This window comes from Prionailurus bengalensis, chromosome E2, assembly GCF_016509475.1.
Source record: "Prionailurus bengalensis isolate Pbe53 chromosome E2, Fcat_Pben_1.1_paternal_pri, whole genome shotgun sequence".
Taxonomy (NCBI): domain Eukaryota; kingdom Metazoa; phylum Chordata; class Mammalia; order Carnivora; family Felidae; genus Prionailurus; species Prionailurus bengalensis.
Window position 1 is genome coordinate 34,298,739 of NC_057352.1, and position 17,371 is coordinate 34,316,109.

Genomic DNA, 17,371 nt, shown 5'->3' on the forward strand with positions numbered 1-17,371 from the left:
AAAAGTGTGCACATTGTAAGTATGCAGTTTGGTGAATTATCACAAATGGCACAGACCCAGATGAAGAAACAGATGACTACCAGCACCCCAACAACCCTCCTTGTGTGCCTTTCCAGTCACTGCCTCTCACCACCACCAATGGAACCACTGTCCTGACTTCTAACATCATAGTTTAATTTTGCTTGTTTTTTTGAACTTTATATAAATGAAGTCATACAGCATATGCTCTTGTTCCTGGTTTCTTTTGCTTGACATTCTATATATTGTTGCATGTAGTTGTGGGCCATTCATTCTCATGGCTGAGTAGTAGAACTACAATCTATTTATCTGTTCTTGGGTTGATGGACATTTGGATAGTTTCTGGTTCTTTGCCTTTATGAATAGTGCTATTGTGAACAATCTTGTAGGTTTCTTTTGGTGAACGTATGTTTGCATCTCTGTTGGGTACAGCTAAGAGGGGAATTGCTGGGTCAGAGGATATTCAGCTTTGGTAGGTCCTGCCAGACGGTTTTCCATAATGGTTGTATTGATGTACCCTCCCACCAGCAGTACGTGAGAATTCCATTTGTTCCATACCCTTGCCACGCTTTTTTTGGGGGGCGGGGGGTTTAAAATTTAACCATTTCTACAGGCTTCTCCCTGGTAATTTTCTTCAAGATGATAGAAAGGTGATGTACGTCTCCATTTGGGCAGACATTTTCCTCTACCCTATTTATAGAGTCTTCATGGTATGAAGGCCAGAGATAGGCTTTGGAATTCCCGGGCCTGAGTGTCCTTATTATAAATGGCCTCTGAGGAAGAAGTGTCCTAAGGAATGTAGAGCATGTGCACAGTATAGTGCTTGCCCGGAATGGCAGAGAATGTGCACGCAGCACATCCCAGCAGTCTTTATAGTGGGTGTTTGTGTTTGGTAAGCTACACATTAAGTTTATTTTAATCATTTCAATATGGATTTGTCCCTTTTTAGGGATTTCCCTTGGTTTATAAAGTATCTCCAGGAATGTGAGGTGCCTGGGTGGCTCAGTTGGCTAAGCGTCTGACTCTTGATTTCAGCTCAGGTCGTGATCTCATGGTTTGTGAGATCGAGCCTGGCGTGGGGTTCTGTGCTGGCAGCACAGAGCCTGCTTGGGATTCTCTCTCTTCCTTTCTCTCTCTCTTGTCTCTCAAAATAAATAAACATTAAAAAAAAAAAGAGAGAGAGAGAGAACACATGTGCTTTGAAGCAAGGAAGAGGCTTTTGGAATCCCTGGGCTATACTTGCATGTGGTTGGTGGGAGGAAGAACACCCCCAGTGCTACACTGCTTGCATGACAGCACATGGGGTTTGAGCAGTATTGGGAATCCTTGGTGTATCTTAGCCAACTTTTAAAACAGTATTTAAAAGTCAACTTTTATCTAACTTCTGTACAGTCTAGTGCCTGTGTTGGTTTTAGACATAGTCAGTAGATGGGTCTGTAATGTATTGTCTGGGAAATGACTGAGCCTAGCAAGCAACAGGCTCCATTGAGAAGCTAAGTTGTAGCTTAACTGCAGATAGTGAAGGTAACATTTCACACCGTGATGTGCGAACACTGTGTGTTGAATATAATGTCTCGTTTTGATAACGGACTTAATTTGTTCAATTCCCAGTCACAGAACTCTTCTACATTTTAACATCTCTGAAATCAGGGTGTGTCTTAAATCCAGTGCCATAATTTAGTTGACAACATTTTTTCTTTCCTGGTGGTGCATAAATAACATGTCTTAATAATAGATGATGTATTAAGATTCAATGCAGTACAGTAAAGTAGAGACCAACAGAGTTTAATTGGAAAACTCCAGACTGCATGATTTCAAACTGTGTTTTATGACTCCCTCGTAGTTTCCTGGGGCCGGGAGGTGGGGGAGGGATTTGTTTCACATATCAGAATTTGAATAGGATTTCAAGTATAGAAAGAGCTCTGCAGTTCTTTCAAAAAGAAGTTTAAAAAATCCAAACGGGCCCTGGGGCACCTGGGTGGTTCTGTTGGCTAAGTGTCTGACTTCAGCTCGGGTCATGATCTCGCAGTTCATGGGTTCCAGCCGTGTGTCAGGCTGTGCACTGACAGCTCAGAGCCTGGAGCCTTCTTTGGATTCTGTGTCTCCCTCTGTCTCTCTCTGCCCCTCCCCCACTTGTGCTTGCTCTCTCTCAAAAATAAATAAACATTAAAAAAATTCAAAGAGACCTTTCATTTTAACATCATGCTGTATCATACCTGAGCACCTCCTTGCACAGTATGCTAATGGTAGAGGTGTATGGATACACTTTTGAGAACTCTGCCACCCCCTCCCTCCTCCCGCGCAAATGTAACCTCCGACAGCGGTGCATGTGCTGTCCCTGCCAGTTCCCTCTCACGTATCCATGTGCACATTGGTCCATGTACGTTCATCTGATCAGTATCAGTTTATTCCATAAATGACACCATTTTATATATTAGAGTCTACAACTTATCATTATGTTTTGATTTTTTTGAACTTATTTTGGAGGCTTTTCTAGGTTAGTACATGTAGGTGTCTGCCATTTTTTAGTGGCTCTACAGGTTTCATTGTTTAAATGGCCCAAGTATTCTTCCCACTTTGTCCGTGAAGAATGAGGCTCCAAAGAAGTTAGGTGTCATTACCAAAGGTCACGCAGTTAGATTTCATTTAGAACCTGGGTCCTCTGGTCCCCAGTTGGTATTTTTCTTCCTAGTAGTACTAGGCTTCTGTGTACAGATTTTATAGCCAGCTATTGTGAATTAATCACTTTAGTTCCATTTTGCTTATGTAAAACTAGACATTCCACTTGGCAATTTTATGTGTGTGTGTGTGTGTGTGTGTGTATGTGTATGTGTATGTGTTTTAACTCCATACTTCTTTTGCTAGGAATGCTTAGTTACATTCCTTCCTCCCTAACTAGAATGTGCCCTTCTTGGGAAAAGAGTTTATTTATATCTGGAGAGTCTTTGTACAAAAGTAGTTGCTTAATAAAAGCTTGTGATTCCCTCCTGCCACCCTCCAGCCACTTCCTACCTGATCTGGAATGCTCTCTTACTGTTTTGGGAATATCGTCTACTCTGAGAAGACTCTTCTCATGTCTGTGCTCCCAGAGGCTGCTGTTTCTTCACATATCGTATGTCTAGACTCCTGGATGAGTCCCTCTCTGGCCCTGCCCTCTCATCTTCTCTGCCTTTCTGGTCTCTGATTCCCTGCTCCTGTCGTCCTCACTTGGTGCCATCAGGCCCCAGTGCAGAGAAACCCAAATGTCCAAGGGGTTCAGAATGTTACTCCCACACAGCATACTGGTGGCTGCTTGCCCAGCCCTCAAGCAGCTCCTGGGTTTGAAATTCCAGTGAATGTTTGCTGGTTCCTCAGCTCAGGAATGTGTGTGTACACATCCTGTTTCTGGGATAGTTGACTTTATGTGCAGTGAGATGGAGACTTGGCCAAGGGCAAATGAAGGAAGGCTACCCTTGAAAACAAGAGCATTAGGCAAAATTAATTTAAATGGAAATTTGAAGGCTGAAAACCCAACTACTTTTTAAATGGATAATTTTAAAAATTAGGTTTTAGTACTGGAAAATATTTCTCAAGGCTGTTTATGTATATGTAGCTGAAACAACTGTGTCCTTGCAGAAATGTTTTAGTGTTGTGTTCCCGTTTTTATCCTCTTAGTCATTCCCCTTGATTAGGCTACTGGAATTAACAAGTTTAGTGCCCTGTGTTTTTAAAAAGACTTTGGGATCATCAACATTCACGCGGTTAGTTCTGTTCTGGAAGGGTGGCTGGCTGTCGAATAGAACAGTCCTCAACTATGTGTTACTGGGAACCCTCAGAGTTAGCAGAGAAAATGAGCTGCTGGGGGTTCTGTTCATGCAAGGATTGTGTTTATTTTAGAAAAATGACATGAGAATTTCCAACCAGCACAGACTGAAATATTTTAGGTTATGTTTCTGTAGTGTCCATATCTATCCATTGGTGTTCACTATAGGATTTATTCCTACGTTCATTATGGTTGTTTATTTTGTGTTTAAAAAGTGGTAATAGCTAGTGTTTATTGGCCAAGTATTTGGCCCTGTGCTGAGTTCTTTCTACTTATTTCTCACAACAATGCTGTGCGGTAAATACTATTTTTCTCCTTGTTTAATCTTTACCACAAACCCAAGGTGGATACCATGACCTCCCCTGTTTCATAGCTAAAGAAACCGAGGCTCAAAAGAAGCAGTATATGCAATCAAGATCACATGGCTAGTGAGTAGTGCAGCCAGGATTTCTAACCACTGCTCTCTGGTTCTTTGATGGCTGTCCTTGGAAAGTTGCCCTGGGCTGCCCTGGCAGACATTGTGGGGCCAGAATGTGCACTCAAACCATGGCTCCACTGCCTCCTATTGGAGTGACCTTGGGCAGTCTGCTTTCTGTGTGCTTTGGCGTCTTCATCTATAAAATTGATAGAATAACAGTATATCATTTTACAGGGTCGTGAGACTTAAGACAGTGCTTAGCATATAGTAGTGCTCAGTAAGCGTAGCTGTTATTATTATAACCTGGTGGTTTTCACCAGTTCTGTGTTTCAGATAGGAATGCTTTCAACTGTGAGTAACAGAAAATCCGTTTCGGCGGCTTGCCTAAGGATTTCTTTTTCTCACCTAACAAGAGGTCCGTGGGTGTGGAGAGTGTGGGCCTCCATTCAGTTGTTCTGCAGTGCCGTGAGACACGCAGCGCCTCTCTTTGTTCAGCACCATCCTCGGCGCATCACTCCCTTGAGGCTCACAGGATGGTTGCTGCAGCTCTACACACCCCATTTACATTGGGAGAAGGCGGGGGTGTTGATCGGCCATGCGAGGCTCTTCATGCTCCCGTTACCAGAAAGAGCAGAAGCTGTCCCCAAAATGTACTCCAGACTTGTGCTTCATCTCATGGACTAGAACTAGGGTTCTCGGCCACTCCTAGCTGCAGTGGAGGCTGGGGAAGGGCATATTCGGTAGCTTGTAGAGGTCAGCTCAAGGGGGCCTGTTGTTAAATTTTCAGAAATTTTGCTGTCTATCTGATACTCCTTGGGATAGCTTGAAATCGGTCATGGTGGGAGTACTTATATCATGGAAAGCAGCCAACACTATAGATCAGGCCCCTTCCCCAAGCTGGTTGTTAAATATTTACCCGCACACTGTTAGGTATCTTTAACTCCATATGCCAGACAGGGAGTGGAGGTGAGAAGTAAGGATTTGAAATGGTCGTTGGGTCATCAAGCCAGCAGCATCTGCCAAAGTCAGTAGACTGTTTAATGTTTTTAATAGCAGTGACTGCAGAAAATCAGAGTTGAGGAGGACCTTCTGAGGTTGTCTAGGGCATCCCCTTGATTCAACTGATGGGAACCTGAGGCTCCAAGAGAATGTGCTCTGCCCCATACCACAGAGCCAGGGAGTCAAATGGCCCTCCTGGAACCCAGGTGTCCCAGTTCATTTTTGAGAACTTGAGGGCTTACATCTCACCTTTCTGCCTCCTGCCCTCCCTCCTCTCTATGCTACTCTCAGTCCTTACCCACACAAATATTCCTTTTACCAGCTTTGGTAGTGCCAGGATGTTTTGCTGCTGTCTTGTCAGTTCTCCAGAAAACCTATTTTAAACTCTCCCACCTTTTTTTTTTTTTTTTTTAAGATTTTAGAGAATACAGCATTGATTTTTTTTTTTTTTTAATGTTTATTTATCAGTGTGTGTGGGGGGGGGGGGTGCAGAGAGAAGAAGAGAGAGAATCCCCCAAGCAGGCCCCATGCTGTCAGCACAGAGCCTAACATGGGGCTTTGTCTTAGAATCATGAAATCATGACCTGAGCTGAAAGCAAGAGTCAGCTACTTAACTGACTAAGCCACCCAGGCGCCCCAGCACTGAATTTTTTTTAATGAGAGAAACTTAAAGAATTTGCTATAGCACAGTATAAACTACAATGTAGTGGAAAGTTCAGAATATACCTAATGGGAGATACCTGATTTTGACCCATACTTGTTTACAGTAGGGAATGGAGCTTAGCTGAAGATTGATTTTAGTCTTTCTTAAAAAAAAAAAAAAAAAAATGTAATCAACTTTTCCCTATGTTTGTGTCTAATTGTCCCCATAGATGGTGGACTCTCTGGGGACAGGCTCCATACCCATGGCCTATTGTCATCCCTGTGGCCGTGGCACTTGCACTCAGCTATACGGGAGACAGACACTTCGCAAACATTTACTGAAGCAATGAATGAATGAGTGCCCAATGTAGACTAGCTTCATATCTTCAGATGTAGAAAGTTAATTAGCAGCTGTTCTCTTAGTGTGGATTCTGGATTAGAAATGCCTGAATCTCCGTATTGTAACCCTTTAAGCCCCAGCCCTTTAACTGTCTGATGTGACTGATGGAAGGAAACAGGAGGCCCACAAATAACAACAGCTTCGCTGGTGTGAACACCTAGAGGGAGAGGATGGGGTGGAGATGGGGCTTGGGATTGAACCGATTATTGGAAAGATACGCATTTCCAGGAACAGTCATTGACGTCTCCTTACAGTTTATTTAGCCTCCTGCTACTGTTGAGTTGGGTTTCATGCCTGCTCCCTTCTTGTGTATTCATAGGAAGGGAGTATTGTCTTATTGAAACCCCTAAAATCATCATTTTGAGGAAGTCTGGCTAGGCAAGAGACTTCTCACAGCTTAAAGATAAACGTATGTTTATAAGATTTTTTTCTTTACATGACTAAATGCTGTTCTTAACGCTGCCTGTGTATTTACCTACAGCCAAGTTACATCAGCGATGGGGGACCCCCTGGTCGAAGCTCTCTGGATAGCATTGAGATGGCCTATGCCCGGCAGGTGAGCATTCTCTCAGAGAAGATCAAAACCAGGAAAATTCTATGTGAGTGCTCAGGGGAGTAAAAGAGAACCAAGACTTCATGTGAAAGTCAGACCCTGAGAGCAAGTTGGGGTTTTGTTCAGAGGACTGGTTAATATTTTACCACCTCGGTCCCTGGAGAATTCCATCAAATTGGGTAATAGAATGACTCACATTTGACTTAGGGAAATGGAAGTCTGCCCTCTCCCCTGACCCAAGGCGTCTCATTTTGTATTTGGCAGTAGCCCATGTACAGTACAGCCTTGAGTAATTGCACTGCTTAGCAAATGGAGTTCTCTATTAACCTGAATTACCTGGTAGGCTGATGGTATAATCAGAAATCTTTCTTCACCCCTTGTGGTTGAAAGAAGTTTTCTAAATGCTTTTCTGCCTTGGTAGGCATAGTGTATTTACCACTCTCTAATATTGTCCTGGAGAAGCTCATGATATTTTAGGGGCTGTGGCTCTGGCTGTATGTGATGGTCACACAGTGGCATGGGGTTGGATTGGGATGCTTTGTGGCAAGCACAGGGACTGTTGGACTGAAGCTGCCCTAAGGAGACAGTACAGACCTGGAATTGACTTTTTGAATAAAACAGCGCTGGCTGCCTGTGTGTTTTATTCTGATTTGCTGCTTTCCTACACAAAATAGTATCAAGAAGGAGAAACCATCTTGTTTCTTGAATTGAGGGTGGTGAGTTTGCACCCCTTTGTTACGAACAGTTTTCTAAGTCTCTCTCCTTGGGCGTACCATTGCCAGTCCCTCTCCTTCCCACTCCCTTGTGTTTTATTAGTAGGCCTTCATTTATTTTCTGCTCCATGTTTTAGATTGCTCTCTTTCTCCCTGCCACACCTCCATCCTTTAAATTTCACCTCCCTCTGTGGCTGACTCCTCCCACTGCCGCGGCCACCACCAGAGTTCAGGCCTCATGAAGTTATAGGCTTGTGAGCAGAGAAGCTGTGCCTCTTTGTCTGTGAAAGTAAGACTCCATGAAACTAACATTTTCCAGACTCGGAGCACCATGTCCTGTTTATGTGGCTATCCCACCAGAGGAGAGTGAATCTTTATATCCTATGTTGAACAAAAAACCTTGCAGAGGGGAGGCCCTTAATAAATGCACAGTGAGTGAATAAACTCCACCTTATCGTGTAAAAACCATTTTATTTCATCCTTATAATGCCCCTGGAAGTTACACGATACCGTCCCTCATACAGAGTAGGGGGCAATGAGGTTCAGTGGGAGTTCTGATCTGTCGTCTGACCTCACTACTGTGTTCAGTCCTTGGTAGGGCAAGGACTTCACAGGCAAAGAGGAGAACCTACGTGTTCTTAATGTCATTATTTTAGTTCTTTTAAAATAAAATTCAAAGTAATAGTGGTTTTCCCACACCTTAAACACCACAATAGTTCCCTTTTCTTGAGAAAATTTTCCTAAGGAGCAAGGATTCTTTCCTGGAGAAGTGGGTACTCCAGACACACGGCGACTGCTGTTCTAACCCATGTGGAGGATTGCAGCCTGACACTCTTTACTCAGTCTACCAGCCTTGGCCTAGAGCCATTCAGTCCTTTTGCCAGCAAAGATTACCAAACTTTGCCCCAGGTTCTTAGGAAAGCAGCAGCCAAAGTCTTCCCATCGTCCTGTCTTCCCCTTTGGTCCTTGCTTGCTGGAACTGGGGATCTCTGCTGGGTGGAGAGGTGCAAAAGTGCCTGTGGTCTCCTCCACCGGGACCACCCTCCTTCCATTCTTCAGCTCTTAGGAGGGCTGGGGTAGCAGTTAGTTTGGATGTGTTGATACTGCCTTCCAAAGTTAAAGGCACATCTGGGAAGCTGGCCAGAGGCCTTGACCTCCAGGCAGTATGGATAGCTCAGCCACACTGAGGAAGGAAAGGTTGGCTGAAGCTTCTGGTGCTGACTGTTGGGCAGAAAGCTGGCTTCAGAAGTGCCTTAAGAGGTTTTAAAAAGAAGAGGAGAAAATAGAAATTGTGCCACTTACTTTGCTTTTCATTTCAGATTTATATCTATAACGAGAAGATCGTAAATGGGCACCTGCAGCCTAACCTCGTGGACCTCTGTGCTTCCGTTGCAGAGCTGGACGATAAGGTAGCGCCCGGAGCTAACCCAAGGGGAGACGCGGTGTCCGGTGTTCAGATGGGATTAGCAGCTTGCTGACTGGGCAGAAACGTGCTCAAGAGACACCCTGCTCTGTGGAATAAAATGTTAACTGTCCTTCAGAGTTTCATTTTAAATAGCTTTGGGGTGGTTTTTTGATGATGATGCTATGTACGTGTATTTTTAATGCATCTTCAGAAGACCCAGCCGGGATCAGTTAATGGGCACAAGAGGTCTCCTTAAGATGTATTGCTTTGAAGTCCTGTCAGGCTTCAATTCTTCCCTCACCAGTTTCCTTCCTTAGACTAACGGACTCTTTTATAAGAGCTGAATTGTAAAGGTGATGTGGTTTTTACACCTGGGAGCCCATTAAACTTGACTCAGATGTGATCTTTAGGTGCATTCTTTGTATGCCGCTGGCTCCCACCCTCTCTGACTCCCCATCTTTATTCCTGTCCCTCAATTCTTATCCCTGGCCAGTTTTCTCACCCTGGGAGGAAAAAAGCAGATGGGTGGATTGTTAGGTGGCCAGGAGGAATGGGAGAAGGAGGGAAGAATATAATGGAAGCAAACACAATCTCACACAGATTATAAGTATTATTATTATTTTGGTCCTTAAAAATGCATCCAGCTTTTTTTTTTCTTAATAATAAAATAACAAGGCAACACAAGCAAATCTAAGGAAGAAAGTTAAGAATCCACCTACCATCTCACCACCAAGAGTCAAATTTGGGTGGATTTTCTACAGTTTTAGTTTCTGAGAACATGAAAACAGGATTTTGTCTCTTTTTGTGGGAGAAGTGTAAACCTGCTTTTCTCATCAGTGCTCTCTTCTAAGGATTCTTAACTTTAGAATATTGCAGAGCATTCAGGGAATCCATTTAAAAAAAAAATTTTTTTTTTAACGTGTATTTATTTTTGAGACAGAGAGAGACAGAGCATTAACAGGGGAGGGGCAGAGAGAGAGAGAGACACAGAATCCGAAACAGGCTCCAGGCTCTGAGCTGTCGGCACAGAGCCCGACGCGGGGCTCGAACCCACAGACCGTGAGATCATGACCTGAGCCGAAGTCAGACACTTAACCGACTGAGCCACCCAGGCACCCCAGGGAATCCATTTTTAAGGAGAGATTTACAGACAGGAGGATTCTTGGGAGAGGAAGTCCCATATGTGTGGTGGTAACACAAAGGAGAGAATGCCCATTCCTTTCCTGGGAGGCTCTCATGGAGGCGTCTTTTGAAGGGAGTGAGTGGGAAGGAAAATGGGAGGCTGTGACACTCACAAAATGGGGTAAGAGCAGTGGCCCCTGGAGAGTCTCTGGGAGGACAAAACCTATATATTATTTAGGTTAAACTCTTTATTTTAAGCCTTAAGAAACTCAAATGACCTTGTAAGGACTGAAATGCAGCTACTTGAGTTTAAACTCCTGGAGCTTTGGACAATTATAAATGTATTCACTCTCTTGTAAGGAATAACCCACTGAGATTCAGTGTTCCTTTTACTGTTGTGTGGTCTCAATTATGTGGGTGGTTATGTCAGACGTGGAATAGAAACTGATCTGAAAACCAGCTCGGGACAGGAAGGTGCTCCTTGGAAGATGGAGTCTAGCAGCTGGCAGGGCACAGGCGCATCTTCTGTACTGAGCTTAAAGCCTGAGGGCCTCAGACGGAGGACATTAACCTCTTCCCCCTCCTTACCTTCTCTGCCCTTGCGGTCAGAGCCTCGAAGAGCCAGACCGTTTCTCCAGCCCTGCAGCGTTGTCACGTGCAGTTTCATTTATGCGCAGAACATCTCTGACATGTGGAACATGGTGAAACAAATGACAGATGTGTTGTTGGTGCCGGCGACCGATGCTCTGAAGAGCCGCAACAGCGTGGAAGTGCGCATGGATTTTGTCCGGCAGGCCTTGGCTTACCTCGAGCAGAGGTAAGGCAGCCCTGGCCTAGCGGGGCTGGCTTCAGAACCCCCCAGAAGTCAGCCTTGTCTCGTGTCTAGTAGTCCTTGGGCTGAGTGCCCTCTGGTATGATTTAAACAAGGTTGAGCGAGGCTGAGACATACGATCCTGCTTTCAGAAACACTTCTTTACCGGGCCTGTTTCTGCAGCAGTATAAAGTCATGGTGAATGGGAGTGCTGTTAGACTTTTCATTTTCTCTTTCTCCACTCTGTGTCCCTCGGTATGGAGACATCATGATTATTAGGCCATGATGCCTTAGGTCAGGATCCTGTTCCCTAATGTTGTTCAGCCGTTACTTCTTAGGCTCTTTTGTTCTCTGAGCATTTTAATTTTTACAGCTGGCAATATTATCACCTTCGAGCCTTAGGAAGAGTCCTTGAACCTTTATTTTCTTTCTGGCTCTATTCTGTTAATCCCTATGCATCTGGATCCTTCCCAGCTGCTAATGCCTGTGATTTGTGCCTGGGTTTCTTTGCCACCTCCTCACGAAGTGGAGTTGGTCACTGAGGGGGTTGTGGCTATGGCCCTTGTGCCCTGTCGTCCCCTTCATTGGTGGGACCTATGCCATTCATCCCTCCCTGTGGACCCTCCTTCCAGCTCTGAATTTGCCAGCAGGGGTTGTCATGAGTGTGCAACGCACCCTCTTTATTTCAGAGACACGGTGCTGGGCCTCTGCTAGTTCGAGAAGAGAAAGCCAAGTTGAATACACTTGTTAAATTGCAGTTCTTTGCCAGTGAGCTGTGCAGCTGCCGGTCCCCTTATAGTGTGGTTGCCCTTTATCAACAAAATAATACTTCATTAGGAAGTCCTAAGATTTCCTTGTGCATTAACTGAGGTGATTCAGACTTGGTATAGCAGAGAATAGGTTTTTATCAAATACTTTAATAATTATACAATAGTCACATGAGATGAATGCCATCAGACATAAACTTCCCTTATTAAGAAAAATTTGGAACTCCAAATGTTTTTTATTCTTTTTTACATAGGCACAAAAGAGCTTATGGAGTATTATAATAGGCTTTTGCTAAATTTTTTAATGTAAGTTTTGGGTATATTGATATGGAGCCATAAAGATCCTAATGTATATGGTAATATTGCTACAAGCAGCAGAGTAAGAGTCAAAATTTCTGACAGTATACAAAAACCTTTAGGATTGAGTTTTTTATAATGTTTGATTTTGAGAGAGAGAGAAAGAGACCGAGTGCAAACGGGGGAGGGGCAGAGAGAGAGGGAGACACAGAATCTGAGAGAGAGAGAGAGAGAGAGAGAGAGAGAAAGAGAGAGGGAGGAAGGGAAGGAGGGAGGGAGGGAGACCGAGTGCAAACGGGGGAGGGGCAGAGAGAGAGGGAGATACAGAATCTGAAGCCGTCTCCAGACTCCAAGCTGTGAGCACAGAGCCTGACGTGGGTCTCAAACCCTCAAACCGTGAGATCATGACCTAAGCTGAAGTGGGATGCTTAACCGACCGAGCCACCCAGGCGCCCCTAGGATTTTGTTTTTTTAACGAGTATATGACTGCTCGTGACTGCTTTTTCTTTAGTAAACCCGCTCTTCAACATTGGTGCTTGACTTCACCAATGGTACAAGGCTTTTGTTGATTTTATATCTGGTAAGCCATCCCATTTAATTTATTCTCTTCATTTTGCTTATTTAATTTTACATATTTATTTGTCTTAAAAATTCTTTTTTTTTTTCCCCTTAATTCCTTTGGCAGCACTTGGGAGCTACTTGGAAGTTTGCTGTCCACAATTACTGTCACCCTATTGCCCTTCTTTTCTAGGGGCGTCACTCCCCACCAGTATCCTTTTCAAGGATTTGTTGTCATTTCTTGATAAAGGGACTATTTCGTGATAATTATACTCACTTTTTAAAGTAGTTTTGCTGGTGCGAATCCTGATGGCGTGGCAAAGTAGACCCAGCCCCAAATGGTTTTTTGCAGATAAGGCTGAAAATGTTGAGAAAATGTAGGACTGGTACAGAAAAATGCCAGAGGCTCTTGTACCTTTTCACATTTCCTCCCCCCCCCACCACTTTTTGATATGGGAATATTTTGTTTGATTTTGTTTTTTGTAGTTATGATCCAAATGTGTACAGTATGTGGTTTTATGTAGTTTGCTTTTTAAAATCTTTATCAGTATCATTTTGCATAACTGCATCGAATTCCATTGAGGTGTTTTGTTTTGTTTTGTTTTGTTTTTTGTAATTGACATTTAGATGTTTCTCTCTGTCTCTCTCACACTCTCATTCTGTTATTTTACTTAATCTGGTGTTGAATATCTGTGCATATGGAGCACCTGACTTTTTGAGTTAGTCTGTTTTGTTTTGTTTTGGACAAGAAACATATTTAGAAAGTTCTTTATTCTGTTAACCCCATATCTGAGTATCTGTAACTAGAACCAGTTAATCTTAGTATGGAAGCACCTTAAAAACACTACAGGTTTTAAGGAATTGCACAGTTTTAAGAATACTAGCAAATAAGTGAAAAAGAAATGATACAAAATCCTTTGCAACCATCGGTGTGGTAATTGGTTCAGCAAGGACATCAGTGGAAACTGAAACCATTCAGTAGAAGATTGTTGGTGAACAGAATATTCACATGGCTTCCAAGTATTACCCCACAGGGTACTTACCAATTTCAGAGGGAAAGGTACTTTTTTTTTTATTTTTTTATTTTTTTTTTTTTATTTTTATTTTTTTTCTGAAATTTATTGACAAATTGGTTTCCATACAACACCCAGTGCTCATCCCAAAAGGTGCCCTCCTCAATACCCATCACCCACCCTCTCCAGGGAAAGGTACTTTTACAAAAGGTGGTGAAATCTGGTGAGTGACACTTTTAAGCAGGTGATCAAACCAAATATTACCTGGGGCTCAGTGAGCAGTACCAGCATCAGCTGTGTGGGATTCTTGGCAACAAAGTTGAATCTTAATTAAATCATGAGGAAACGGTCTAGGTTGTGGGACATTCTACCCAACAGCCTGGATTCTTTTTAAAAGGTCAGTGTCATGGAAAATGGTGGTAGAATTACCCTAGAGTACAGGAAATAGAAATGGCATGAGAACCAAGTGCCATGCATTCCCTTGACTGGATCCTAGACTTGGGGGGAGAAACACAAACCATAAAGGGTATTATTAGGAAATTTGAACGTGGCTTATATTTTAGATAATTGCAGTGTGTTGATGTTCAGTTTCTTGCTGTCATAGTGGTATTGAGGTTGGGTAGGAGAAGGCCCTAGTTCTTCCAACGTACATAGTGAAGTATTTACAGATGAAGTAGCTCCTGCTTTCTGTATTTGTATACGTTTTCAAATGGTTCAAAAAACAAGTGGGTGTGTATATGTACACGTGTGTGTACGTGTATGTATATATATATATATATATGTATGTATCTACGTAGAAACATGTGCACAAAGGCTAATAACAATTGATGAATCTCGGTAAAGGTTATATGAGTATTCATTGGGCTATTTTTTTTAATTTTTCATAGGTTTGAAATTTTCCAAAATAAAAAGTTTAAAAAGAATGCACCAAAGCATTCGGTTGTGAGCTGAAGCAACCTGTACATTAGGCCTTAATGCATTGGAAGTCTGCTGTTATGTTCCTCGAGGGGTGCTTTTGAGCATCCACAGTGATGAAAGATCTGTACGGTGGTCTACTCCTCACTGAATAAGTAACATAGTTTGCTTCATGAAGCATGCACTGTTTCCTCCTCTGCATTAGGTTTGAAGTCCAGGCCCTGTCCTGTAGAGTTCACAGTCTAATGTCAGGGATGTGGATACAGATACCTGTATGTGTTCTCAACCTTTTTTTTGTTTTCCTTTTCAATTTTTCCAGTTATAAGAATTACACCCTTGTGACTGTCTTTGGAAACTTGCATCAGGCCCAGCTAGGCGGGGTGCCTGGGACTTACCAGTTGGTTCGAAGTTTCTTGAACATTAAACTTCCAGCTCCCTTGCCTGGACTTCAGGTACTGGCATCTTTCTCTGTGTGATGAGTTACACGCCTGGAGTCGTCTCTCTGAGATAGGCATTGGCAGCGAAGATGAAGCTATGTGTGGAAACTGCTGTATGGAAAAGAGACTAGAGTGGGGCTAGGAGAAAGGCTGGGGGGACCTTGCAGGAATCCAGGTGATGAACAGATGGTGGCTGCTCAGCTCAGTGGAGGAGGGCACAGGGGGAGGATGTCATTGGATTCTTGACGTGTTCTGAAAGTAGGCCCAGTAGGACTTGTTGAAGACTTGGATGTGGGAGTGACAGGCAGAGTCAGGGATGACTCTTGGGATTGTTGGTTCAAACATCTGGAAGAATGGAGTTAGATACAGTTCCTAGAATGTGACACTTTTCAGCTCATACATAGTCCAGTTGGGGGAATTATTTTATAGATTTAATACCCTGTGCAAAGCAGCACTAAGCTGGAGCTTTGTGCCAAGGTGGTGGGATACAGAGGAAGCTGTCTTCATAAAGGAGGTGAGGTTCACACTGCGCTTGAAAAATAGGGGCTCACCTGCCACAGGTCTTAGGAAAGGGTGTTTAAGGTGGAGGGAACAACATGAACAGATGCGTGGAGGCAGGAAAGAGTATCTAGCATAGCATATCGGGTGTGAGGTAGGGCTTGGCAAACGTGGGACTGGCAGGTGAAAGCCTTGAGTGCCAGGCTAAGCACTTTGGATGTAAATACCTCAAAAGGGTTCAAGTGGAGAAGTGATAATGATCAGATCTGGTTTTAGAAAGAGCCCTGTGGGGGGAAGGGTTGAGGGACCAAGAAAGGAAGTCTGAGGCCCACCCCTCTGGAGGCGCTGGGGAGAAGTGGAGAGAAAAGCAATCCCAGGCTTCCATACAGATGATGACAGAAGCATTTGGAGGATAGACCAGCTCCGGTACTGGGACAGTGGGGGTGGAGCTGCCTTCTCAGATCCCCAGTGTCGAAAACAAAGATAGTCAGTGAATGAACAGTCAACAAATGAATGAAAGTGCCAGTGTCCATTTGACTAATCATTTGTAGTTAACACTTTGTAAACTCAAGTATAGCAATGGTAGTCTCTTACTGGTCGGTAAACTTTAGCCCTTGCTTTGCGGGGGTTGCAAGAGCGCACGTCTGTGAATTATCACAGAGCATGTTACCCAGTTACTGGCTACTGGGATTCCAAGGTGAATCCACAGGCTGGCTTTCAGTCAGGTGGAGCACATGGTGTTCTCAAGGAAAAGCTCTAGAGCCAGGCTGCATTCACCAGCTTGGACAAGGTACTTAATGTCCCTGTGCCTCAGTTTCCTTGTTTATAAAACAGGGAGGTCCCTACCTAACGGGGTGGTTGTGAAGCGGAAGTGACTTAGTATGAGAAGAGGTGAGTGTAGCAGAAAGCCATCAGTTAGCTTTGTTTGCCTGCTTATTTGAGCATCTTTCCTCTTATAGGATGGAGAAGTGGAAGGCCATCCTGTGTGGGCATTAATTTATTACTGCATGCGCTGTGGGGACCTGCTTGCCGCTTCACAGGTGGTTAACCGAGCCCAGCACCAGCTGGGAGAATTTAAAACCTGGTTCCAGGAGTACATGAACAGCAAGGACAGAAGGTATGGCGAACGAGATGGTGCATCTAGAAGACGCCACGTGCAGTCAACAGGGTGGCCTCCACCGGCATTTGCTCTTTTTGCCCCGTGCATGGCTCAGAATAAGTTTCTGCTTGGGAAAAAAATGAAGTCTAGAAAGCAAGTAGAACTTGCCTGAGAGTATCAGTTGAGAACATTAAAAGAGCCCCATTCTGATACTGAAGCGTTTGTGTTTGGGGATTTTTCTGTTCCTGTGTGGGAGGGAGGCACTGTGGTTAGGAGCACGATTTTACATATCCTGTAAATCCCGGGCATATCCAGGATGCTTTATTTAAAAACTCTGCTGCGTTACACTTCATTTAACACTCAGTGCTTTTGTGGTTGGCCCAATATGAAAATGTGTTGTCACACACTTCGTAGCTCAAAGGCTACAACGAGAAGTTAGTCATTTTGAAATGCAATCATTGAAACTGGGTTTTTTGTTTGTTTGTTTTGTTTTCAGTTCTTTTCCATTAAGGAACTGCTAAGGATTAATTTTTCTCTGGGTTTTAATGTACTTGGGCTAAGTTCATATTCACTGAAACCCAGTTTATATATATGTATTTGTATTTGAGACGAATAACGGTGGTTACCCTATTTTCTCCTGTGGAATACTAGCGATACTTTTCAAGGCAGGTTTTTAGACAGTGTTAATGATGCCATGTCCAGAGATTATCGTAAACCATAAGCCTCTCTCTTTGCTCGCATTAGTGAGTTTAAAGTAGGGTTAATGGTGTAGAGACCCCGAAGCAAGGATCTGAGTGCAAGTAGTTTATTTTGGAGGTAACCTTACATGTATAAGGGAGCAAGGAGGTCAGAGTGGGGGCCAAGACACTTAAGGGAAGGACTCACTTTTGTCCATCACGGCTTG

The 17,371-nt window shown here is 43.6% G+C and overlaps 1 protein-coding gene across 2 annotated transcripts in view; it reads left to right on the forward strand.

The window, feature by feature from the left end:
* The window catches only part of NUP93 (nucleoporin 93), a 104,412-nt gene that overhangs the window by 75,094 nt on the left and 11,947 nt on the right, over positions 1-17,371 (forward strand). For both annotated transcript variants that reach the window (XM_043599241.1, XM_043599242.1), the window contains 5 exons: positions 6,761-6,835; positions 8,865-8,954; positions 10,750-10,889; positions 14,753-14,885; positions 16,328-16,485. In XM_043599241.1, the coding sequence (XP_043455176.1) occupies positions 6,761-6,835; positions 8,865-8,954; positions 10,750-10,889; positions 14,753-14,885; positions 16,328-16,485 (596 nt within the window). The remainder of the gene's footprint in view (positions 1-6,760; positions 6,836-8,864; positions 8,955-10,749; positions 10,890-14,752; positions 14,886-16,327; positions 16,486-17,371) is intronic.